The sequence below is a fragment of the Tamandua tetradactyla genome, chromosome 14 (assembly GCF_023851605.1).
Source record: "Tamandua tetradactyla isolate mTamTet1 chromosome 14, mTamTet1.pri, whole genome shotgun sequence".
NCBI lineage: Eukaryota > Metazoa > Chordata > Mammalia > Pilosa > Myrmecophagidae > Tamandua > Tamandua tetradactyla.
Genome location: NC_135340.1, coordinates 91,201,694 through 91,227,724, shown reverse-complemented (window position 1 = coordinate 91,227,724; position 26,031 = coordinate 91,201,694). Strand labels below are relative to the sequence as shown.

The 26,031-nt window shown below is 36.9% G+C and overlaps 2 protein-coding genes across 4 annotated transcripts in view; both read left to right on the top strand.

Moving 5' to 3' along the window:
* The window catches only part of UBE2Q2 (ubiquitin conjugating enzyme E2 Q2), a 72,958-nt gene extending 49,908 nt beyond the window's left edge, over positions 1-23,050 (top strand). For all 3 annotated transcript variants that reach the window (XM_077128484.1, XM_077128483.1, XM_077128485.1), the window contains 4 exons: positions 10,893-10,941; positions 11,386-11,481; positions 19,862-19,928; positions 21,497-23,050. In XM_077128484.1, coding sequence (XP_076984599.1) covers positions 10,893-10,941; positions 11,386-11,481; positions 19,862-19,928; positions 21,497-21,528 — 244 coding nt within the window. In that variant the 3' untranslated portion in view covers positions 21,529-23,050. The remainder of the gene's footprint in view (positions 1-10,892; positions 10,942-11,385; positions 11,482-19,861; positions 19,929-21,496) is intronic.
* Positions 23,051-24,687: 1,637 nt separating this feature from the next.
* FBXO22 (F-box protein 22) overlaps positions 24,688-26,031 on the top strand; it is a 33,376-nt gene continuing 32,032 nt past the window's right edge. The window contains exons 1-2 of the mRNA XM_077128480.1: positions 24,688-24,870; positions 25,165-25,303. Coding sequence (XP_076984595.1) covers positions 24,728-24,870; positions 25,165-25,303 — 282 coding nt within the window. The 5' untranslated portion in view covers positions 24,688-24,727. The remainder of the gene's footprint in view (positions 24,871-25,164; positions 25,304-26,031) is intronic.

The following is a 26,031-nucleotide window of genomic DNA, read 5'->3' as shown; positions in this document are numbered from 1 at the left end:
GACTTTTTTGGCCTAGGAACCCATCTGGAGATTGTAGGTTTTTGGACAATAATCATAGTGCATGGAACCTTTGTAGAATCTCAGATAAAACCCTAGGTGTTCTTTAGGTTACTAGAAATGGTTTTGGTTGGGCTTTGGCAAACCATGATAAGTAGTGATGTCTAGCTGAAGCATGCTTAAAAGTTGCCTCCAGAGTAGCGTCTCAACTCTACTTGAACTCTCTCAACCACTAATACCTTATTTGTTACAATTCTTGCCCCTCTTTTGGTCAAGAAGCGTTGTCAATCCCACGGGGCAGGCTCATGTTCATCCCTGGGAGTTATATTCCGCATTGTCGGCAGACTTTCACCCTGTATGTCAAGTCCCACGTAGTGGGTAGGGTAATGGTTTTACTTGCAGAGTTGAGCTTAGAGAGAGAGAAGCCACATCTGAGAAACAGAAGAGGTTCTCTCTTAGGCATAGCTATAGATAGGCTAAGCTTCTCTGCTATATAAATTGGCTTCATAAGAGCAAACCTCGAGATCAAGGGCTTGGCCTATTGATTTGGGTGTCCCTAATATTTGACATGGTGTCAGGGTTTTTCCTGGTGGGTAAAGTTCAATAGTTCCATATTTTTTCTCCCATCCCTCATGGGACTTTGCCAGTACTTCTCCATTATCCACCCAACATACCCTGGGATGTATCCAGGTATTACATTAAGCTATGCAGAATTACAAACCCTCTACATGCTTTTCTATTCATTGATCCTTTTTGCTATAAAACCCTGTAATGATTATTTCCCCATTATTCAAATAATTTGAATAAAAAGTCAGCTTCTCACTTAGCCAAATAAGTCTTCTGTTACCTTAAAGTATTTTCCATTATACTAAAAGCCAGCAATAAAAGTACTTAGTACTCCATTGAAAAGATTGAAAGTACTTAGTACTCCATTGATTGTCAAATCAATCTCAGGCTTAAGGAGGAAGGATTGTTCTTTTGGCAGTAGTGAGCTGGCAGATTTCATAAAATGGGTGGGATGTGGTCAGGTGGGTGGAAATCAAAGGAAAATTATCCACATAGGTGAAGAAGTAAACACAGTCCTATATCTAGGAAGAAGCCAAATGTATTCAAGAGTATAGCAGACCAGTTTGCGCCACAACATAAGAGAGCAGAATTCATATAGTTGGGTGTAAAAAATAGTCCTGAAACAATACCTTGCAGTTCTACAGGAATATGGATTGATGACAAATAGGTTTTTTGTTTGTTTTCTTCCTGGTAAGCAAATCATTACTCATGTATATTGAGTTCATCTTTCTTTTACTAGTTCTGAAACAGAAGAATAACAGTAAAGAGTGTGTTTTAGAAAACTAAATCTGGTGACAGTAGAAGAGATTACAAGACAAATTTTATTCACAAAGGTGTGAGGATAGTTAAGAGCCAATTGCTAATTGCCTTAGAGTGAAGTGATAAGGACTCAAATTAGTACAGCAGTAATGAGAATGGAAAGATGAATTAAATGTGAAAACTCATTTGAAGCAGAATAGAAATGACTTGGTCTTCATAACCCACTTTTAAGTGAGGAGGAGGAATTTTGACTGTATAGGTAAGAACTAAAAACTATGAAAGACTGATAAAACGCAGGACTTGTAATCGCAGAATCTGGCTAAAGTTAAATTGTATGATTTTAGACAGATTATTGAGCATATTTAGTTTCATATATTTTTATCTCATGTCTCCTTTCCAGCTACTACTCTATTTTCCAGTTTCTTTTCATAGCCACACTTGTTTTTTCAGTGACAACTTTATTGAGATATAATTCACTTAGCACAAAATTCACCTTTTTAAAGTATATACAGTTAACTGCATTTTCGAATATGTGCATCCTTCATCACTATCTAATTTAAAAACATTTTCATCACTCCAGAAAGAATATCCAATGATGAGAAGAACCTCCATACCCAACTGGTAGTTATCCCCCACTCCTCTTCCCCTTAGCTTCTAGTTCCCCCAAAACCACTCATCTGTTTTCTATGTTTATGAAGTCGCCTATTCTGGACATTTTATATAAATGGAATCAAACAGTATATGGTCTATTGTCTCAGGCTTTTCACTTAGCATGATATTCTTAAGGTTTATTCATATTGCAGCATGTATCAGAACTTCATTCCTTGTTATGGCTGAATAGTATTCCATTGAATGGATATATCACATTTTATTTATTCATCAGTTGATGGCTATTTGGGGTTGTTTCCACCTTTTGACTGTTACGAATAATGCCATATAAACATTTGTGTGCATGTTTAAATTTCCCCTGAATGTACACCTTGGAGTAGAATTGCTGGTTCATGATTAAGCTCCATGTTTAATCATTTAAGGTACTGACAAACTGTTTTAATGTGGCTCTATCATTCTACATTCCCTCTGGTATTGTATGCACAAACAAACCCGTCACTTCCTGTTTGCTCTTTAAAAATTTTTTTTGGAGAAGCTGGATTACAGGAAGATGATGCACAAAATACAGAGTTCTCATATACCTGCCCCCATTTTTAACATTTTGCATTAGTTTGGTACTTTGTTACAGTTGGTGAGAGAATAATACCATAATGTACTGTTAGCTATGTGGTCCATAGTTTACATTAGGGTTCACTGTTTGTGGTGTATAGTCTTATGTTTGTTTATTTTCCTAATTTCTGTTCTAGCAGCATATATACCACCTGAAATTTCCCCTTTCAACCGTATTCAGATATATAATCCAGTGATGTTGATTGTATTGGCACTGCTGCGTTACATCACCACCATCCGTCACCACAACTTCTCATTCACCCCAAAGAGAACCTCTGCCCCAATTAAGAATTAATTCCCCGTTCCTTTTTTTTCTGTTTTCTTTTTATTTCTTTTTCTGAATTAATGCAAATGTTCTAAGAAATGATCATGATGATGAATATACAACTATGTGATGAAAAAAAAGAATATTCATATCATATGTTGATTGGTTTTATTAATAAAATTTTAAGAAAAAGAATGAATTCCCCATTCCTTATCCCCACCATGACCCTTAGTAACCTGTATTCTAGTTTCTGACTCCATGAATTTGTTTGTTCTAATTAATTCATATCAGTGTGATCATACAATATTTGACCTTTTGTGTCTGACTTATTTTACTCAATATGTTTTCAGGGTTCATTGCTATTGTAGCATTTATCAGAACTTCATTCCTTTTAATGGCTGAATAATATTCCATTGTATGTATATTGCATTTTATTTATCCATTCATCTGCTGATTTTGGCTATTGAGAATCATTCTAAACCTGTTCATTTTTCAGCCCACTATGGTCTGGCTTCAGCTTTCACTATTTCTTTAAAACTATTGCCAATGGCAACTTCAACCAAAAGTGTTGGTGAAACCAGAGTTCTCTTTTCGAACTTTATCATATAAGAGTATCAGACTTCTCAGCACCATTGAAACATCTCTCCCTGGGCTTCTCATGGCCTCTTCTCAGTCTCTTTTGCTGACAGCTCTTTGTCTATTTAACTTGTATGTGTTAAAGTTTTTAGAATTGATCCTGAACCTTTTTTTCTTTTCTCATTTTCTCCAGACTTTCTCCCTAAATGATTTCATTGATTTCTGGGGCTTTTTATTTTTAATTGAAAATTTCACATGTAGTAGTAAGAAACATTAGATTAGCTCCCCTGTATGTTTTGCCCATTTCCCCCAATGGTAACATTTGCAAAACTATAATTATACAATATTAAAACTAAGATATTGACATTGATATATGGGTCTTATTCAAATTTCCCTAATTTTACATGCAACTCATTTATGTGTGTGTGTGTGTTTGTTTGTGCTGAAGTTCTATACCACTTGATCACCTATGTAAGTTTGTGTATCTACCACGTTAGTTAAGATACTAAACAGTTCCATAAACCGTAAGGATTCTTCTTGTTGATCTTTTAAATTACACCCATTTCTCACCAGTGTCTCCTTTGCTCTCAACCCTTGGCAACTACTAATCTGTCCAGAATTTCTAATACTTTCTTATTTAAAAAATGTTATATAAATTCAATTTGTACCTTTTGGGTTAGTAACCTTTCGACATTGGCTATTTTGCTCACTGTATTTCTCTGGTGAGTCATCCAAGTTGTCAGGTGTATCTCTAGTTCATTTCTTTCTATTGCTGAGTATGTTTTCCATGGTATGTTGGTCCCACAGTTTAACCACTTATCTGTTGCAAGACTTTTGGATTGGGTCCACTTTTTGGCTATTACTGATAGAATTGCTAGGAACATTTGTGTGTAGGGATTTGTGTGAATGTGTTTTCGTTTCTCTGGAATAAATGCCCAGGAGTGCATTTGCTGGGACATATGGTCTGTGTTTATTGCTTATTTTGTTTTTAAAGATACTTCCAAACCATTGTCCAAAGTGGTTTTACCATTTTACCAGCAATATATGGGTGAGTGATCCAGTTTCTCTGCATCCTTTGGCAGGATTTGGTGTTGTCACTTGTTTTAATTTCAGCCAGTGTGATAGGTATGTAGTGATGCCTCATTGTTCTTCTACTTTGTGTTTCCTTAATAGCTAATGATGATGATGATCTTTTCATGTACTTCTTTGGTTATTTTTTGTGTTTATTGGTGAAATGTCTGTTCATTTCTTTGGACCATTTTCTAATTGGATTATTTGTTATTTTACTATTGAGTTTTGAGGGTTCTTTATATATTCTAGATACTAGTCCATATGTGGTTGGCAAATATTTTCTCCCAGTCTTTAGCTTGTCATTTAATCCTCATATGCAGAGCAAGGTTTTAATTTTTGTGGAGTCAGTTTTTCAATTTTTCCTGATATGGATCATGTTTTTGGTGTCAAGTCTAATAACTCTTTGCTTAGCCCTACATTCCAAAGATTTCTCCTGTGTTTTTTTTTTTTTCCTAGTTTTACATTTTACATTTAAGTCCATGAATCATTTTGAGTTAATTCTTTGAGTAAAGTGTGAGGTTTAGGTCAAGGCTCATTAATTTTTGCCTGTGGATGTCCAGTCGCTGAACACCATTTGTTGAACAGACTCCCACAGTTTTCAGAATATTTCCATGTGCCATTGACTCCAAGGTTTATATCCCAAATCCCGATGTCTGTTTTCTGCTCTCCCTATGCAACTGCCTTCTTGACACCTGTGTTCGTTTGCAAGCTGACGGAATGTGATATACCAGAACTGGAAAGGCTTTTAAAAAGGGGGATTTAATAAGTTACAAGTCTACAGCTTGTGGGAATATCCAAACTGAGGCATCCAGGTAAAGGTACCTTAATTTATGGATGGCCCATGGATGAGGAACGCCTTTGTCAGCTGGGTCGTCACGTCTCTCCAGATTTGGGCTTGTTTAACATCTCATGGCGACGTCAGCTGGGCTCCAAGCATCTTCAAACCTCTGTGTCTTTGTTATTCATGTGTCCACATCTGTGTCAGCTCTGCTGGGAAGTTTCTGTCGGCTCTGAGTCTTGTCATTTCTCGAGGCTCTGTTCTGAAATTTCTGTCGACTCTGTCGTTTCTGTTACTTCTGCCATTTCTGGCTCTCTCCAAAATGTTTCCTCTTTTAAAGGATTCCAGTAAGCTAATCAAGACCCACCTAGAATGGATGGAGTCACATCTCCCTCTGATCAAAAGTTAGTACCCACAATTGGATGTGTCACAACTCCCTGGAGAAAATCTAATAAAAAAATTCCAACCTGCAGTATTGAATCAGTATTGAAAGAAATGGCTGCTCCTACAAGACTGGATCACAGTTAAAGCATGGTTTTTCTGGAGCACATAATAGATTCAAACCAGCACAGCACCTCTACTTGAATGTCTCTTCAGGAGACACCTCAGACTCTTCAGGACAAAATGCAACTTGTCTCCTCCCTAGTCTTCCTCATCTCAGTTAATGGTACCTGGGAATCATTCTTTAGATCATCTTCTCCCTCATTTCCCACATCTGTTCTATCATCCTGGTCCTGTTAATTCTCTTCCCTCCTAAAGAATTCTTAGATCCGTTCATTTGCTTCCATTTATCGATTGTTACCACCATCAGTTCTCTTGTGGACCACTTCGTAGGATTCCGTACTGGACTCCCACCTGAGCATTCTTCACAGTTATCTTTTACAACTTACGTCTGATTATGTTGCTTCCCTATTTAAAGCCTTCTACATTTTCTGCTGTTAAAAGATTGATATCCTTTTCAATCTATGCTCCCTCTGTGACCTTGCTCTTGCCTTCCTTTCCACATCCTCTTGTACCATAGTTCCCCTCTGTGACCAACCTTGTCCCTCGTCGTTGTCTTTCAGCCCCCAGTATTCACTAAGCTCTTTCTTTCCTGATGATCTTCATTATACATTTCTTCTGCCTGGAATGTTACTTCCACCACAGTTTGTCTAACTCTTACTCATCCTTCAAGTCTCAGCTTGTGTGTCACTCTTACAGAGATGCCGTTCCTGACCACCAAATTTAAAGTAAGTCCTGCTGTTTGTTATTCCCTCTCATAGAACTCATGTCTGCCCCTTCCCTTTGTTGTTTGTTTGTTAACAACTGTGATCTTAATTAGGCTGTAAGCATCATGAAGGCAGGGATGTAATCTGTTTTCTTTATTATATATTCTTTGCCTGGCCCAGCACCCAGCATATATAATACATACACAGTAAATATTTGTGAATGAATGAATGAAATAGGAAAATATAGTAACATAGGAAGATGTCAGTTTAGGGTAATATATAATTTCCAAGTCACTAATATTTTTAGAAGTTATTTTACTGAGCTCTACAGATACTTGGACTCTCTTGTGTGTCACAACCTGAGAGGAAAGATTGTTTTTGTATCTTAACAGCACAGTGTGCGTGAGCGAGTCATTTCTAGGCAACTGAAGGTGGTTTTCAGGTTTATGAAGTATTATTTGTGCCTTGGTCATGCATACAGAGCATGTTGTCACTTATAGATGACCATGGGCTGGCCTGTCTGTATTGAGGGAACATTCTTCTTTTTTTTTTTTTTTTTTACTTGTATAGTATAACATTTATACAAAGCAAAGAAATAAAGAAGCAATTGTTTTCAAAGCACTGTTCAACAAGTGGTTATAGGACAGATCCCAGAGTTTGTCATGGGCTACCATACGGTCCTCTCAGATTTTTCCTTCTAGCTGCTCCAGAATATAGGAGGCTAGAAGACTTAATTATTTTTTTATTACCACAGTCGACTTTCTTTCTTTCTTTTTTTGTGAAAAATAACATATACAAAAAAGCAATAAATTTCAAAGCACAGCACCACAATTAGTTGTAGAACATATTTCAGAGTTTACATGGGTTACAGTTCTACAATTTTAGGTTTTTAGTTCTAGCTGCTCAAAGATACTAGAAACTAAAAGAGATATCAGTTTGATGATTCAGCACTCATATTCGTTTGTCAAATTCTATCTTCTCTGTATAACTCCACCATCACCTTTGATCTTTCTATCCCTCTCTTTAGGGGTGGTTGGGCTATGGCCATTCTAACATTTCATATTGGAAGGGGTTGTCACTAATATGGGGTAGGGAGATGGAATGATCTGATGTTCTGGAGAGGTTGGGCCTTCTAGTTTTCAAGACTTATCTGGTCCAGAGACCCATCTGGAGGTTGTAGGTTTCTGGAAACTTACTCTAGTGCATGAAACCCTTGTGGAATTTTGCATATTGTCCTAGATGTTCTTTAGGATTGGCTGGAATGGTCCTGATTGGGGTTTTGCAGGTTATGATAGGTAGCAAGGTCTACCTGAAGCTTATGTAAGAGCCACCTCCAGAGTAGTCTCTCGACTCTATTTGAACTCTCTCTGCCACTGATACTGTAATAGTTACACTTCTTTTCCCCCTTTTGGTCAGGATGGAGTTGTTGATCCCATTGTGCCCGGGGTGGATTCATCCCTGGGAGTCATCTCCCACGGGAACATTATTCTTAAGAGTTTGGTTTGTAAGTGCTAGTGTTTTCTTCTACCTCTCTCTGTTAGGACACTGTTCTTAGAACACACAACCCATTTATTTGCTTCAAGAAAGATTAGGATCATGATTCTCTTTTATCTGGGCCAGTGAGCCTCCCTGTTTTGTTTGTTTTTTTCCCCAGGTGGTTATTGTCAAGAATCTGACTGTAATATAAAAAAAATTTTATTTCTCATCTCTTCTTTTTTGAATTAAGAATCATGATGTATTAACACTCTGGTACTGATTTTTAATGGCATCTGTTTTCCCCCCATCAAAGCAATTAAGTGATCCTCCTATCTTGTGAGTAAGGTTAGCTGGCAAACATTCTTGCAAGATCCTCTTTTGTAAAACAATAGTTATAAGTTGAATGCCTATAGAAGTTGAGTTTAGGATATTGTTTGCAGTACAACTTTTGCAAGGATAATAGGGCACATACAAGGCCACAGTGATATTTTTGACTTAAAGAAACATACATGACCCTTAGATTGTTCCCCTCCTCACACACACACCCCCGTTGTCCTTGAATTGTCTCAGAATTAAGTAGAAACTCCTGTATTTGGAGGCAAAGAGCAGTGAGGGTTTGGAGCACAATGATTTTGAGGCATATGGATGAAATGATGTAATTCAATGCAGAAAAAGAATCAACCACTTCTAGGTGTAAATGCCGCTGACAGTGTACGTTAAAGAAAGGTTTACTCATTTCAGTTTTTGCTTAGGCACTGGAACTGCTTCTGTTTTATGTTTATACATCGCACAGACATTTGTAGAGCTGTTAATATATGCTTGTAGAAAATGCACTTTCTTTTGTCCTTCAAGGACAGAAGCTTACCTTCTTCCCACCTGACAAACTCTATCACCAAAAGGAAGAGTGGGATGCTTAAAGGAAAGGTGGTGATTGAATAATGGGTAACTAATAGTCCACTACATTCCTCCTTTTCCTAAAGACTCCCCATTCATCTTCAGCATTTCTGAAATATAAGGGTCAAATGGGATGATGTTAATTCATTAACATGTTACTAAACTTTGAATAATCCTGGAGAAATAAAAAACTAAATGAAAACCTGGATCTTCTGTACCAGTAGGAGATATATTTGTTTGTTTCAGGTGAATATACAAAGAAGGTAAAAAAAAATTCCCATGATTCTCCACCCAAATTTAATTTTGTAGAATGCTTATTTTAGGTTTTCTTTCCCTCCTATTATACTTTCACTTCGGAGGCCCTAGAATTTGGGATAAGCAAGTAGGAGAGACTCAAGGCTCGGATTCTCCAGGATAGAGGAGTTGAAGAGTATAACTTTTCACCATCCCATTATTGAATAATTTCATTATATATATATATATATATTTATTTATTTATATAAATGATAGTGGTCTATAGTAGATGCATTAGATTCCTGATTTCTCTGCTGAGTAATTTGGTTTAGTCAACATACGCATACATTTGTTTGACCAGAATGAAATATTCACGTTCAGGGGGGAAACGTGACATTTGAAAGAAGGCAGCAGAAGAAATCTCGGACAGGAGAAGAGTGGACTCAGTGTTTACATAGATCTAAATCAGTGGTCTACGCTTATGCATTGTCGAGATTCCTGTCCTTTTTCTTTTATCATTATCTTGATTTTGTTTTTCGGCATGATATTTAATGTATTTTGAAGATCAAAATAACAATAAAGGAGATAATGAGTTTATTTTGTTGGTGAATGGTTTGATCTAAATGATGATTTCCTAAAGGGATATCTGGGAAATGTCCAGAAATTACCTTTTGTTTAGAGAGTCCCTTAGGCCTTGGAAATGGAGGAGTCCTTGAGATGGATCTACAGTTCGAGCCATTTGATCCTTACAACAGAATGATAAAAGCAGTTTAATCCATATTATACCATGTAGATGTTTATTATTATGAATAGGGTAAAGTTGAATTCATCGTCAGAGTATAAATTCTTGGTTATATAGCACAATTATTAAAGAAATTTTCAGAGGCATGAAACTTTGTAAACCATATAGGTCTAACATTCAAGTTCATTTTCCTGCCGCCATTATCTGGAATATTTAGAGCTAAAATCTTAGTTTCTAACATCTGCTAGTTTTAAAGTATTCTGTAACTAAGAACCATTTTTAGACCATTATTATTATTATCAAACTAAGACTTGATCTAGCTTGCTAGCTTCCAGAATGCAATATACCAGAAACAGAATGGCTTTTAAAAGGGGGAATTTAATAAATTGCAAGTTAATAGTTTTAGGCCATGGAAATGTCCCAATTAAAGCAAGTCTATAGAAATGTCCAATCTAAGGCATCCAGGGAAAGATACCTTGATTCAAGAATTCCGATGACGTTCAGGGTTTCTCTCTCAAGTGGAAAGGCACATGGCGAACATGGTCACAGTTTCTCTGTCATCTGGAAAGGCACATGGTGAACACAGAATCATTTGCTAGTTTCTTCTCCAGCTCCCCGGGAGGTGGTTTCCTTCTTCATCTCCAAAAGTCACTGGTTGGTGGACTCTCTGCTTTGTGGTTCTGTGGCATTCTGAAGCTTCCTCCAAAATACTTCTTTTATAGGATTCCAGTAAACTAATCAAGATCCACCTAGAATGGGTGGAGACACATCTCCATCTAATCAATTTTAATACCCACACTTGATTGAGTCACATCTCCATGGAGATAACCTAATCAAGTTTCGAGCCTATAGTGCTGATTGAGATTAGAAGAAATTGTTGCTCTCACAAAATAGTTTAGGATTAAAACATTCCTTTTCTAGGGTACATAAATCCTTTCAAATGAGCACAAGACTGTATTAGACTAAATTAGAGTCTTTAACCACCCGTAGTCCTATAACCCTAACAATGGTTAAGTGCACACTTTCTTATTATGGTACTTTAAAATTTAGTAAGAAGGAATACAGAGATCTAGAAAAATTTTATGTGATTCCTCTCTTCTCTTAAAGGTACGTGTTGGGTGGAGGAGCATTATGTATGGAACTTCTCACAAAACAGGTGACTATTATGTGGTACTTTTTTTTCTTATAGCACTCATTTATTTTTGGTTATATAAATCAAATAGGGAGTGGAATAGTTGTTATGTAATATAGTACCTACTTTAAAAATTTTATTTTTTAATAGCACCTGCTTTCTAATAAGGAAAAAGTTATCTAACGTTAACCAGTAAAATGATATTGAACATGGTGTTTAATCAGTGCCAGGATATACATTAAGAGTAACATTCATTTAAGATTATAAAGTTACACTAGGCCCTTGAAATAATGTGGGCCTTTTTGTTGTTGAGATTCTGGAAATGTGTCCAACTCAACTTTTTCCTCTTAACTATAAATTTCACATTGATTTGCTGTGTTAAGTTATTATATACCATTTTATTAAGCTTTCATAAGTGGGAATCAGGAATAGTACATGTTCTAGAGAAGTATTTCCTTCTTCCTATAGGGCTGGAGCAGTGCCTACTCAATAGAATCGGTCATCATGCAAATCAATGCCACCTTAGTTAAAGGCAAAGCCAGAGTACAGTTTGGTGCAAATAAGGTAATTTTATTAAGAATTTTATATTAACTATGAGATATAGTTCATGTTATCTTATGAGGTTTCTTCTTATCTTAATTATTTTTGAGATAATCTTGCTTCATTTGGTTTGCTTTCTTAAAAGAATAAAACATCCTATTAAAGTGATCTATAGAAAATATAGAAGCTAAAGAAAATTGAAGATCCATTCTCATTGACAATCACTTTTAAGTATTTGTTCTGTTAGTTTTTATTTTTAATTGTGAAAATAACACATATACAAAAAAGCAATAAATTTTGAAGCATGCTGCAACAATTACTTATAGAACAGATTTCAGAGTTTAGTATGGGTTATAATCCACAATCTTAGGTTTTTACATCTAGCTGCTCCAAGACACTGGAGACTGAAAAATTATCTATATAATGATTCAGCAATCATACTTTTTTGTTAAAGCCGATCTTCTCTATTATAACACCATTTCTCCTTTGCTCTTTCTCCCAATCTATCCTAATCTATTAGTCTTTTTTATAGTATAGATATGCATGCCTATAATTTTAGATTTATTATTTATATATATTTAATAAAGAGAAATTTTATGAGCTTTGAAGTTTCCCAAAATTGAAGTCATTACCAGAGTGATCATTTACGTGCTAGGCTCCACTCTAAACTTTTTACTTACTTTGACTCTTTAAATCCTCTTAATAATTTAAAAGGTAGGTCCTATTATTGTCCTCATTTTGTAGATGAGGAAACTGAAATGCAGAGAGGTTGTGTGATTTAAGATCACAGGTGGCAGAGTGAGGATTGGAACAAGAAGGGCTTTAGACTCTTCTCTTAACCACATCCTGTTCTCTAATCACTTACTATATCAGAAACGTCTTTCCATGTCTAACTGTAGTTATTTATGAATAAACATTTAAGTGGGTCAAGAGAGTACTGAGAAGTTAGTGTGTTTTGGAACAATATTTATGTGATAGCAATCATCCTGACCTGATGTCTTTTTAAAATTAGGGCATTTCTAAAGTTGTGAATTTTTGTGTTAAATGTCTGTCTTAATATTCATTTATAACCATGTTATCAAATTATGAATCCTCTAGAACCTTAGTTCACATAGGGAGCATAAAATTGAAAAGGCTTTAAAATTAAAAAAAGAAATTTGTAAACAGAAGCATTTATTTGGGATACTACATCTGCTATTTTTACTTTTTAGTACCATTTTTACTTTTAGCTATTTTAGCATCTGTTTTTTTATATTGGACAAAGTACCATTTTGTATAAGATACAGAATTTAGTTATTGAATATTAGTAATTGCTTATTGGGATAGTCAACCAGCATTTCTCAAAGTTTTAAATGTGGTACTAGAATAATTATGTATAAGAACATCAAAATCTTTTTTTTCCTAAGACAAAATTTATGTTCACTGGCAAAGGTCCTAAAGTTGATAAAAATACAAAAATCCAATACAGTCATCTGTAATTTCACTAGGTAGAAATACTGTTAATGCTCTGGTATACTTCTTCTAGCCTTTCACATTTTCTTCCTGCCAGAAGTAAGTGACGTTACATTTTTGTACATTTTTCTTTTTAAAAAATAATATAAAAAACTTAGGTTGGCAATCTCATTGAGTAATTGAAAGAGCATTTTACCAATAACTCACTTTTTAAACTCACCTTCTTAGGCCTCTACATCTTTATCTGAAAAGAAAATTGAACTGGGTATTTTAAGTTTCTTCTAGTTTTAAAATTGTGTGATTCCAGTTTGTTGTGCTTTATAGCCCTCTTGGAATCAAGCATATCATTCTAATTGCTTTGAACCTTTACTTTTCCATGATTTCTAGTTTTCTTGGCAAGGAAATAAACCCTTTTTACATGGAATGTTAAATCAGACTGTGAAGTTTGCACATTATGCCATACAAGGTGAATTTTTTTAACGCATTGTCATGAGGAAACCTTATTCTTCCATTTTGTTGTTCTTTAATATGTCAGTGAAGAATGTGGAAATTTTACATGATAATAATATTAATTTTACCTTCCAGGACTCTAAACTCAGCAGGGAGTAGTCTGAATGTTATTTTTGTAAAACATTTTTAAATTATGAAATATAACATATATACAAAAAAGCAATAAATTTCAAAGTACATTGTAACAAGTAGTTACAGAACAGATTTCAGAGTTTGGTATTTTAAAATTTTTAGGTTTTTCCTTCCAGCTGCTCCAAAACACTTGAGACTAAAAGAAATGTCAATGTAATGATTCAGTAGTCATACTCATTTGTTAAATCCTATCTTCTCTATTATGCCTCCCCCTTTTCCTTTGAATCCTTTTCCTGATCTTTAGGGGTATTTGGGCTATGCGCATTCTAACTTTTTCATGTTGGAAAGGGCAATACATAATATGAGGTAGGGGGATAGAATTAGTTGATGTTCTTGGGTAGGCTGGCCCCTCTGGGTTTCAGGGTTTTCTGGCCTAGGAACCCATCTGGAGGTCGTAGGTTTTTGGAAAGTAACCTTAGTGCGTGAAACTTTCCTAGAATCTCAGATAAAGCCCTAGGTGTTCTTTAAGTTAACAGGAATGGTTTTGGTAAACCATGGTAATTAGCCATATCTAGCTAAGGCCTGCATAAGAGTAGCCTCCAGAATAACTTTTCAACTCTGTTTGAACTCTCTGAGCTACTGATACCTTATTTTGTTACATTCCACCATTTTTGGTCAGGAAAGCATTGTTGATCCCACAGTGCCAGGGCCAGGCTCATCCCTGGGAGTCATGTCCCACATAACAGGGAGGGTAATGATTTTACTTGTAGAGCTGGGCTTAGAGTGAGAGAGAGGCCACATCTGAGCCATAGAAGAGGTCCTCTGGGGGTGACTCTGAGGCGCAGCTATGGTGGGTTTAGCCTTTCTGCTCCGTAAGTAAGCGTCATAAGGGAAGGCCTCACTGGCTTGTGGACTCGCAAGTCCTTAACCTTTGAGACAATATCAGGGGTTTCCCCAGTGGTAAAGCTTAATAGTTCCATATTTTTTCTCCCATCCTTCAAGAGATTTTGCCAGTACCTCTTCTTATCTACCCAACATACTTTGGGATATGTCCAGGTATTACATTAAGCTATACAAAATTACAAACCCTTGTTCCAACTCTGGGCTCCCTGTGTTTGGGTTGTTTAAATGAACTATCCATTCATGTTGAGTTAGATTATGTGTTACAGAAAATTTAGGTTTTGGACCAAATAAATCTCTCTTCGTTTGGTCTCATACAATAGGTGAAGTTCTGAAATACAGACAATATCATCCTTACCCCTGTGTTCTGATTTACTTTAGTTCCAACCCATTTGGTTTCTTTGTTTTCTCTGATTAAAGCCTGATCTCTCTTTCAGTTTCTTTAACAGTTGTTTTATGTAGCAGTGCTGACTTTCAGAGCTGCAGAACTCCATGAGTCTAAGGTGCCATATAGGTAGCCAAAGTGGCAGGCAGGTATCAGGTTATACATATATATAGCACAGCATCTCAAAATCTCGAAATACGTTAACTTTTAAAAGGCTACTATCAGGGGGTGTGCAATGGTGGCTCAGTGGGCAGAGTTCTCACCTGCCATACTGGAGACCCAGGTTCGATTCCTGGTTCCTGCCCATGCAAAAAAAAAAAAGGCTATTGTCAGGGATTACACGCGTAGTTAAGTGGTAGAATTCTTCCCTGCCATGTGGGAGACACAGGTTTGATTCCCAGCCCATATGTCCTCCTTGCCTCCAAACGAAAAGACTACTGTCCAAACAGTAAGGTTCTAAATGTACTCAGTATGCTACAATTTGTGTAAAAAAGAGAGAAAGAGAAATTTTATAAATTACTTGAATAAGCAGATTATCTCTGGAAGGATATTCAAGAAAGTGCTGTCAGCCTATTGTTTCTGATAAGGAGGTATTGAAATACCAGGAAGGTGAGTATGTAGAGAGAGGAAGGAGACTTCACTGTAAATCCGTTTTTCCTCTTTGGTTTTCTTTTTTGTCATAGAAATACTACTTCAAACATATTTGAAATATTTAAAATATGTTATCAGCTTCTGGTTCAAAATAAATGAATGAGTCCCCTTCTCCTCCTTAAAATCTTGTTTAAGTGATAAGACTGTATGTAAACACTGGAAAAAGAAGAGTTTGCTGTCAGCAGACCTGAAATTTGGAGATAAGGTGAAACTGATAGAACTGAGGAATCTGCAACTGTACACAGACAAGAGTTACTGGAGATATATAAGTACAGTGTTGCCATTAACCTCCCAAGGCTCAGAGTCAGCAAGCCATGGGACAGAAGGGTGGTGGTCACGCTGGTTTTCTGTTCAGTTAACCTGGAATATAGCCTGTAACATTAATCTCTTTTAGAAAGCTGTCCAAAGTAGAGGTCTGCTAACATGGCTTTTAGCAGGAATTTGGGGTTTAAGACAAGATAATGGCTTCCCTTTACTATGCAGAGAGGATGGTAATTGTGTTAAACAGTGACATCCCAGAGCACATAATCCTTCGGGCAGTCCCCAGCAGATTTCCACACCAGAGACCTCCAGTTATTCACTGACAGAATCCCCTGGTCAGTAATCACATTCAGATGAGAGGTCTTTTTGTGGGGAGGAAGAGATGTTTTGCTGTCTATACTAAGCAGTCCAGTCTTCTGTCTATAAATGAGCAAGTCTTGGGAGCCAAATCTAAGATCCTTGAATAATCCTGAGACACAAATACTCCCTGGAGGAAAGCATTTCAAATTTAAACCTCCAGGATTCACAAGGATTAAGATTAAGCAAATATAAACTCACAGTTACAGATCACAAGCACTCAGGGAGGTGACCCAAAATAAAAGAGAATTGGCAGAAACAGTGAATATAAATATACATTTCCAAAGACCATAGATTTTGGAATTATCAGAATCAGAGTCAAAACTTCAGATATTAGAATTGTGAGAAAATAAATAGTTATATGAAATCTAGTAATATAAAGAAAAAAGATGGAATCATAAAATTGAGGAAGCAGTAAGAGCATCAGGATTGTTGAGGCAGATCTGAAAAAAAAATAGAATTTAGAAGTGAAAAATAAAATTGCTGAAATGTGACACTTTGTGTATGGAATGGAATATACATCACAAGAGAGAATGATTAATTAGATGTATCCTAAGTGGTAACTCAGAATGTTGCCTAGAGAACCATCAAGATAGACAATATGGAAAAACTTGTGAGCGAGAGATCAAAACTAGGTCTAAAATATGACTTAATGGAATCCCAGGAGGAGATAATAAAATTATATTAAAAAGTGAGAGAAATTGAACTTAAAAAGTAGAATGGTAGTAGCAAGTCCAACTAAATCATTCATAACAAATATAAATTTATCAGATTGAATTCATAAAGCAAAATCTCCCTGTTTTTCAGTAACTATATATTTAAGAATATAAAAAGATTAAACTTTTTTAAATAAATGAAGGTAGATGATAAAGGTAGCTAACCTAACCAGAAAGAGGTGACATACATCTCTGTAGTACCGAACAAATAAGATTTAAGAATAGAAAGCATTAGTGACCACTTACTGTAAAAGTCTCAGTTACTATGGGAGGATGAAGCGGTTTTGAACTTGTATGTAACTATTAAAATAGCTTCAAAATACAGAGAAAAGAAAACCGTTAAAACCACAGGGAGAAACTGACAATTCCACTTCCATATTGGGGTATTTCAGCATATTCTACTCATGGTAAATTAAACAGATATATCAATAAAAATGGCAAAGATTTGAATAACCAATGAACTGGCTTGGTATAATGGACAAATACAGAATTCTCTATCAAATAATTAGATATTGCACATCCTTCCCAAGTATATGGAATATGAAAAAAATTATAAAGCAAGTCAAAAGGCTTAAAACCTGTTGGTACCATACAAACCACTTAATTTAAATACGATGCAATCAATGTTAAAAGACAATAATGAAGATTTTTAAAGATCCATATAAATTTGGAAATTAAACAGACTTCTAAAGAAATTGATTAAAAATCAAATCAATTTAAACATATTTAGAATGGAACCATAATGAAAATACTAAAAATATACACATATGTTACATTCATAAAACTAATCCTGGTTAAATGAAGAAAATGTCAAATTCTGAAAAGTAGAATAAGTATAGTCATTCTCTGATCCTAATTAAGTATCACTAAGTTAATGATAAGATCAGAAAATAATCCTTTGTGGGATTTTAGAATTCAATCTTAGAATAAATGAGGATGTAAAATAAAACCAGCAGAATATCTAGAAAATGTAATGAAATCAATACATATCAGAAACTAAAGGAGAGCTCAGGAATATTCATTGCCTTAAAATCCTTATGTCATTAAAAAAATAATGAAAATGAATCGAGCTTTTACCTTGGGTTAGAAAGAATAATCAAACTGAAACAAAGTAGAAGAAATAAACCAATAAACATAAAAGCAGAAATAACTGTTAGAATTAATTCCCCATTATAATAATGATTCTGCAGAAACAGTCCTCATTAACCAGAGGTTGGGCGGTAGGGTTAGGAAGTGAGTGACTGCTCCGTGATTATTGGGGAATTCCAGTGTATGTGTATTTTGTTATGGCCCATCTGTTTCTCTCCTTCTGTCCCTTTTTTCAAAATACAGATTGGCTGAAAAAACCTTTTTAACTTTGAGATAACACTACTGCACAGGGAAAGGCTATAAAAAGCTTGTTTATAGAAATGGAAATACATGGCCCACGAACATACAGAGACATGCTTAATCTCATTCAGTAATCGACATACAAATCAGCACTACACTGAGACCTATTACATGGTCAAAAATTAACAGATGTTTGATGAAGTACTCTGTTGGTGTGGCTGTGCACAATAATGATTATACAAGCAAAACTGTTATTAGCCATGACCCTACCCCAAAATGGTAGCATGCTATAGAGACACTGTTCTGCCCCTTTATTTTAACATATATCTTAGAACTCATTTTCATAAATACACAGAAACCTTTACTTTTCTCTTTTTTTTAAGTGAAATATTCCATTTTAAGGATATTCTATCATTTAATCAATCCCCTATTTGGTTAAGCGTTTTACATCCATGTACATGTATGTAAATTTGTACAGTCCTTTGGAGGGCAATTTAGCAATATCTCAAAACTACAAAGACATGTGTGTCTTTTAACCCAGCAACTCCACTCTAGGACATTTGTATCAGTAACTTGCAAATGTATTTGCAGGGTTGTTTTCTGCAACATTGTAACCATAAAATATTGACAACAACCAAACGCTTAACCAATAGGGGACTGATTAAATTATAGAATATCCTTAAAATGGAATATTTCACTTTAAAAAAAAGAGAAAAGTAAAGGTTTCTGTGTATTTATGAAAATGAGTTCTAAGATATATGTTAAAATAAAGGGGCAGAACAGTGTCTCTATAGCATGCTACCATTTTGGGGTAGGGTCATGGCTAATAACAGTAGGCAGCACTGAATTTGCTTGTATAATCACTATAAAGAAGGCTATACAAGAAACTAATAGTAGTGGTTACCTTGGGTGGTGCAAGGAGAATGGATGGGGGGGCAGGTTGGAAGGAGAGTTTCCACTTAGAACATTTTTAAGCATTTCTGATTATTGGGCTTTGTGAATTTTATTTAAAAAATTTCCATGACATAATATAGCAGATTGGTATGCACCAGCATGGAAAATATATTCACTGGGAGTTAAATGTATGTCTGTTATACTTACAAGGACAAAACTAATCCTAAGTTTGCCTCCATCCATGCACCATACAATCCATCCAAAGTATACAATCACTGGTTCACAGTTAACACCTTGTTGTGCACTACACAATCAATTTTTGAACATGTTCATTATCCCAGGAAGTAAAAAAAAAGAGAGAAAATCAAAAACATCCTCTACTCCATCCCTCTCCCCACTATCATTGATCCCTAGCATTTGTTAACATTGGTGAAATAATATTACACAATTTAGCCCAGTTAATTGTCCTCACAATAATGTGCTACCATCACCTGTATCCATTGAGAGTCTTCCTTCCTAGCGTCTAAATAATATCCTTTCACTTGGTTCGCCTGTGTGGAGAGGGACACCAGCGCTATAAAGCTTTCTACTTGTCTACTGGTGCTCAGACCCGTATGAGGACCTAAAAAAAAAAAAAGAGCTTTGAATCTTGTTGTTTTTATTGGAATAGAATTTTGATTTTGTTACTTTTATAAAATAGTAGAGAATAATGAAATTGACAAATAAAGGTATTAAGTTCAGTAATTCTTTTTGAAATGAAAATACAATTCAGTTTCCTATACTCTTTTTTAAGCATCATGGTGACATAGCAATAAGTTTATTGTAGTGATTTTCATCAAGTTACAATTTTGATTTAAAATGTGTAATTCTCTTTCAGAATCAGTATAATCTAGCAAGAGCCCAACAATCCTATAATTCCATTGTACAGATACATGAGAAAAATGGTATGTTTAATTTAATTAGTATTAATTGCATTAATGAAGTTTTACATAATGTATTGTTATTATATTGTATTGCTTTAAATCATCTTTATATACTTCATGCTTTTGACATACTTTATCTTTTCAAGGAGGAATACTTCTAATTTCACTGAACTTGTAAGAGTATTTTAGTTGTAAATAAAAATAAACTTTTAATAAAAGGTATTTCATTTAAAAAAATTTTCTTAAGCTTTATGTAGTCGTAATGCACTTTTAAAAAAAATTTTCTCTCTAACAGTGAGGTACAAAAATAACTATACTTGGAGTTGAAAGTTCTATTTTCAGATGGCCTTTGTGTCACGCAGTAGCCTGCGACCCTAAGCAATTCCCATCACCTCTCTAAGCCTCAGTTTCTTCATCTCTAAAATTGATATCTTGCCTAATGTGTGAGGAACAAAACTAGGATAGATGCCTGTAACATTTTGTAACTATGTGATTTATAATAACATATTCATTGTAGCAGTGGTAGTTAAATGAATACGTTTTTGTACAGAGTAAATAATCTAATAGGGAAAGGTTTATAGTAAAGTATTCTTTCCTTTGGTAGAAATATGACGGGTTATGATTTAAGATTTGTGTTTTGTGCTTATTTTTATTTGATTGACAAAGTAAGCGTCACATTTTCAGTGACTGCTTACTTCAGGAAGGACAGTATTCAAACAAAATTTCAAGCTTATGAGGGAAATGATAAAACTTGAGGACAAGATGAGGTTTTCACAATTATTAATAGATTCAAAGAAGCCTGATACTATGTCATAACCATGTGGATGCTCTACAGATCTGTTGCAGTGGTGGTTTTGTCTTAAACAATATTTTGTCTCATTTGCCTTTCTGCCGAGAGCTTAGATTTTTGTGAAGTCTGGGAAACACTTATTTCTTTTCCTTTTCTTAAAGCGAATACTACAATCTGCATTCAAACATGTTTATGGAAGGTGCTGTACTTGAGAATGCATGCATGTGTGTAAGCTTAGCTCTGGTGAAAAGAGCATTGTATTGAGAATTAGGAAAGAGGGACTCAACTTTGGCTTCTGCTCCTACTAACTCTGCTCTTGGGCATAGTCATTTGGTCACCACATCTGTAGAGGGGCTTCCTCATGGCTGTAATGATATCACTGCATTGGGCAACAATTCAAGTCCCTCTTACTCTAAAATGCCAGTATTTGGTTTGGGGGATACTTATTTCTGAGGTTGACATTCAACTCTTCTATTTATAGTTCAGCGAGGTTTGCTTGCAAATACAAAATTGAAATGGATTACAAATCTAGCTCACAGAGTAGCATTCCATAGTGTCTTTTTTTTTTAGCTAAGAATGCCATTAGTGTACAGATTCTATGTCCAAAACTCAAGTAAACTTATTTGTAGAAAATAACTTTATAGTGTGAGCATCAGAATGGTCTGTTCCCAATCTAATTGTAAGTTTAAATTTTGCAGTAGGTTTAACTGCCAAAAGTTCAGAATGTAGACCTTAACAGAATGCTAGTTCTACTGGTTGGTTTAAGAATTAAAATACTTTCTTTTCTCCTCTGTTTCAGGCTGGTACACCCCTCCAAAGGAAGATGGCTAAGCGTGCCAACTGTTGTATGTTCGGACCAATATTGCTTTAAAGAAAATACTCCAACATGCAGACACGAGCTTTGAGTGCCCTATAGCAGCAGTCACTGAAGACGTTAGCTAATAGATATTTTAGTGGATAATCTGTCAGCTGACATCCAATATAAGTTACAGCCTTTTCATTTTGCTCATCTTTATCTTGGACTGAGCAGTGGGGCCTTGACTGTATTTTTCCTGATAAATACAAATTCTGGCCACTCCTTACCATCTCTCTTTCTTGAAAAGTGAAACCTTTTAAGTCAGCAAGTCAGCAACAAGTTAGTAAAGCTGCAACCCATTTTGGGTAACTTTCCCATATTGAGCCCATGGATTACAAGGACTTGCAATATATTGTTTCATTTAGAGCCAATAAAAGTTTAATCGTTGCTTAATACTGGTTTAGAAAATTTAAGTCTTCTAAATCACAGTAACTTTTTCAGGTCTAAATCTAAAACCATTTTATGATATTGCCAAGATAATGACAGGAAACTTACTCATTAAATTAAACTTGTTTTCTGGCTGTGTGAAGATATGAACTGTTTCCTGAAAATATACACTTAATTGGTTTATATTATATATTTTAGATAAAGCAAAGCAAGGCTGTGCCACTTACGGCCTGTAAGTGGTAATTTCCACTGGGGGCATCAGAGTCTTGCTGGGCTGAATCTGCTACTTGTTGGTTCCCTATTCTTTATGAAGAAGAGCTGGGGTATGTAGAGTTTGAAGTTATTTAAAATACTAAGTCATTCTACGTGTCCATGTTATTAACGGGATGTTGCAATCATTTGTAAACTAATAAACTTATAAAGTGATTGGCACAAGACTTCTTGAGCAAAAGCTGCACAGTTAAGCAAAAAAGATACCTAATTTGGAGACTCTTAAAATTTCTTCCCATAGTCATAATGGTTTTTACATTGAAAGACTAAGGGGAAATCTGCATATGTTAATTCTTTTATAAAACCTGATTCAAATCAGTGTACTCTCCATTTTATTGCCTTACCTGAATCAGTCCTGTTTGATTGGTAATAATTTTTTTTAATACACCCAAGTTTGACTTAAAAGTAAATTCTAGATAAAAGCACTTTTAAAAAGAAATCCAGAAGCACATTTTCAACTTTATAAACCACATCAGAGAGACTTGGCACTTCTACATTATCATGTGTGTTTAATTTCTTTTGGTTCTGTTTTGGTTAAGAGGTCAGTAAATAAGGGTTTTCTGCATTTTTGTTCACCTGGTTACATTTATATAAAATTCTGATACCCAGCTGAGATAAGTGACAAGGCAGAACTCTTTGAAGCATTAAAGTTCCTTAGACCTAAGGCTAAATCTTGAATACATTATTGAATTCTTTAATATCCTGATGGCTGGCAGATTGACAGCTGTGCATTTGGCATGCTTTGTGTTTTTTTTTTTTCATTGCAGATTTGTTTGGCAATGTACAGTAAATTTTGTAAACTTGCATCAAGTTTATGAATAAAGAACCATTTAAAAATTACTTTGTCATTTTTCCCTCATAAGAGATACTCTCTTTTTTTCAGGAGTTTCTGGGCTCTATCGAGTTTGAGTAGGATCATCTAAGGCGGGATGGGCTGATGAGAGGTTTGAGAGGAAGAGAGGCAGACTGACTTAAGAGGGAGTTAGAGAACCCAGAAATGAGGTGTACAAACTTGGTATACTGGGGTTTTTCTCAGCCTTTCCCTTTCCCACAGTCATTCTTTAATTTAAGCTCAATTGCTACTTTCTTCAAGGCTTGTTCTTAGTCCCCCCAGTTATAATAATTTCCCTCTTTAGCATGCCAGAGGTCTCATCAACAGTTTGTAAGGTCATCACATATGTAAGACAGCCAGAGGTAGGACAACTCCAGGCAAGGTACATCTAGGCTCAGCTCTGCTTCTCTGAAATTCTCCCATATTGGTTTCATCTTTGGATTGAATGTCATGTTTGGATGTGCAGCCACCTTTCTCCAAGTCCAGAGTTAGATAATGGCCGTCTTTTCCAGTGTCTTCTTAGGAGGTGAGGAAATCTTCAACGCCCCCAACCCACCAAGCATAGCTCCCGACTTCTTGGCTAGAACTGGAGCCTAGCCAACTGGTGCCCCTAAACCAATGGCTGGTTGAAAGGAGATGGTCATGATTAGCTTGGATTGGTGATTGTCAAATTGTGATTTGGGGTACCCCTGGGAAATGCCCAGCCTCTTTCAGGAGGTTTACAAGGCCGAAAGTGTTTTCATAACATGAAAGCATTATTTCCCATTTTATTCTCATTCTCTTGAAAGTGTACAGTGGTGTGTCCCAGAGGCTACATGCTGTGTGATATTGCAGTAGATTGAATTCAGAAGCAGATTGAAAATCCAGCTGTCTTTTATTATGCAGGAAATTAGAGATTTGAAAATTGTAAAGCGATGCTACACTGTTCATTATTTGGGAGCAAAGGGTTTGGGAAATACTTATTTTTCGTAAGTTATTAATGTGCAATGGCTTTATTATTTTAAATGAATATTTTCTCATTTTAATTTTCAACAAATGGTAAATTTGAAGGTAAATAATTAAAAGACATAACCTACATAAACAAGCCCTTCGGGGTTGTCAATATTTAAGAGTATAAAGGGGTCCTGAGGCCAAAATGCTTGATAACCACTGGTTTAGACCAATCACGGCTACCCTTGGGAGCCGGGCATCAAATCAGAACACCAGGACAACAACGATTTAACCAAGTGCACCGGTGCTGAATAAAGGTCATGAGGGACGTAGTCAATGTTTAAAAGCACACACTGCCCATTCAAAATCGGACGCATGCTTCTGAAGAGGTATTGGGACTGTAATAACCAAAACTACCCAGGCTTCGAGGAACTCAAGGATTAGGGGAAGGTGTGAGCCGACCAAGAGAACACAGCGCTGCACGAGCAGTGAGAGATACAGAGAGAATTTAACTGGCAGAGGCCTAGACGGTTTCGGGAAGATCAAAGAAAACTCGGTCAAAACCTGCGAACGGCCGAGGCCGCCGCTGCAAGCCGGGCGGCCTGTAGTCACGTGGTCGTCTCCGCCGCAGCCCCGCCTGCCGCGCCCGGCCGGAAGTGGCGCGCGCCTGCTCAGTGCGCGCCTGCTCAGTGCGCTCCGGCCGCGCCGCGTCCCTCCGAGCTGCCGTAGTTCCGCTGCTGGCGGTACGGTGGGGCATGGAGCCGCGGGGCGGCGGCGGTTGCCGGCGCAGCCCCTCCTCCGCAGACGCGCGGAGTACCTTCGTGCTGAGTAACCTAGCGGAGGTGGTGGAGCGCGTGCTCACCTTTCTGCCCGCCAAGGCGTTGCTGCGGGTGGCCAGGTGAGGAGGGAGGAGGTGGGCCGGGCAAGGGGTCGCCGGTGCTGCGGCGTGCCCGGGTCCCCTAGCGTGGCCCGAGCTGACGCGCCCTCCGCGGGGTAGCCCTGCCGGGGGCCGCCCTCAGCCTGCCCCGGGAGGGCGGTGCCTCACCGCAGGGATCTCCGAGCGTTCGGCTCTTTGAGACCAGGGCGCCGACACCTCTCTGCAGGGGGTTTCGGGTCCGGCACACGCCTCTAGCTGCTCGGGAGAGATGGAAATGAGCGGCCGTTTGCAACCCTTTGTGCCTTTCGTCCCCAGCGTGTGCCGCTTGTGGAGGGAGTGTGTGCGCCGGGTGTTGCGGACCCACCGGCGTGTCTCCTGGATCTCCGCTGGACCCGGGGAGGCCAGCCACCTGGAGGGGCACTGCTTGGTCCGCGTGGTAGCCGAGGAGCTCGAGGCGAGTACGGAGGCGGGCTCCGGCACACTCAGTTGCAGGGTTGGTGGGTCAGTCTTTAAAAAGTAATCCTTTTTAATTTTTTAAAATGTTTGTGTCACTTTTGCATATGACTTTTTTGTAATATGGGAAACATTTTCTCATGCCTTGGGGAAAAAAAGCTTTGTAATCATTAGTTTTAATGACTGTGTAATTGTAATGATTCATCTGATCATTTTTATATGTTGGCCATTTTAAGTATCCAGATTTTCACTATTATAATAATGCTATACAGAACCGTCCTTTCACCTGCTTCCCTCGAAGCACGTATTCTTGTCTTCGCTTTGCAGGTGAAGAAACTGAGTCTTCCATGCTCAGTGTCACTCAACAGAAAATGAAGAGCCAGAACTTAAACTGAAATATTTCAACTCCTAGCCAGTCCTCTTGATTTGCAGGTCTGGGCCCCAGTTTCAAAAGGGGGTGTTATATTTGGGGGAGTAAGAACTTGTACTGTAGAATCAGAAGGATGGCATCTTGAGCACAGGTGACAGTGAGGCTGTGATATCTCACTTGGGAGTGGGAGGGAGCCACTTGAGAGTAAATTGCCCACCTGATGCTCTATTTCTCCCTTATACTTTATTTTGTATTACATATAAATGGGAAAGCTGTGATACTGCCATCTCAAAATCAGGAAACTGTCTTCGTGCATTTCTACCACCTAGTCCTCAGACTTTATCAGTTTTTCCAGTTAT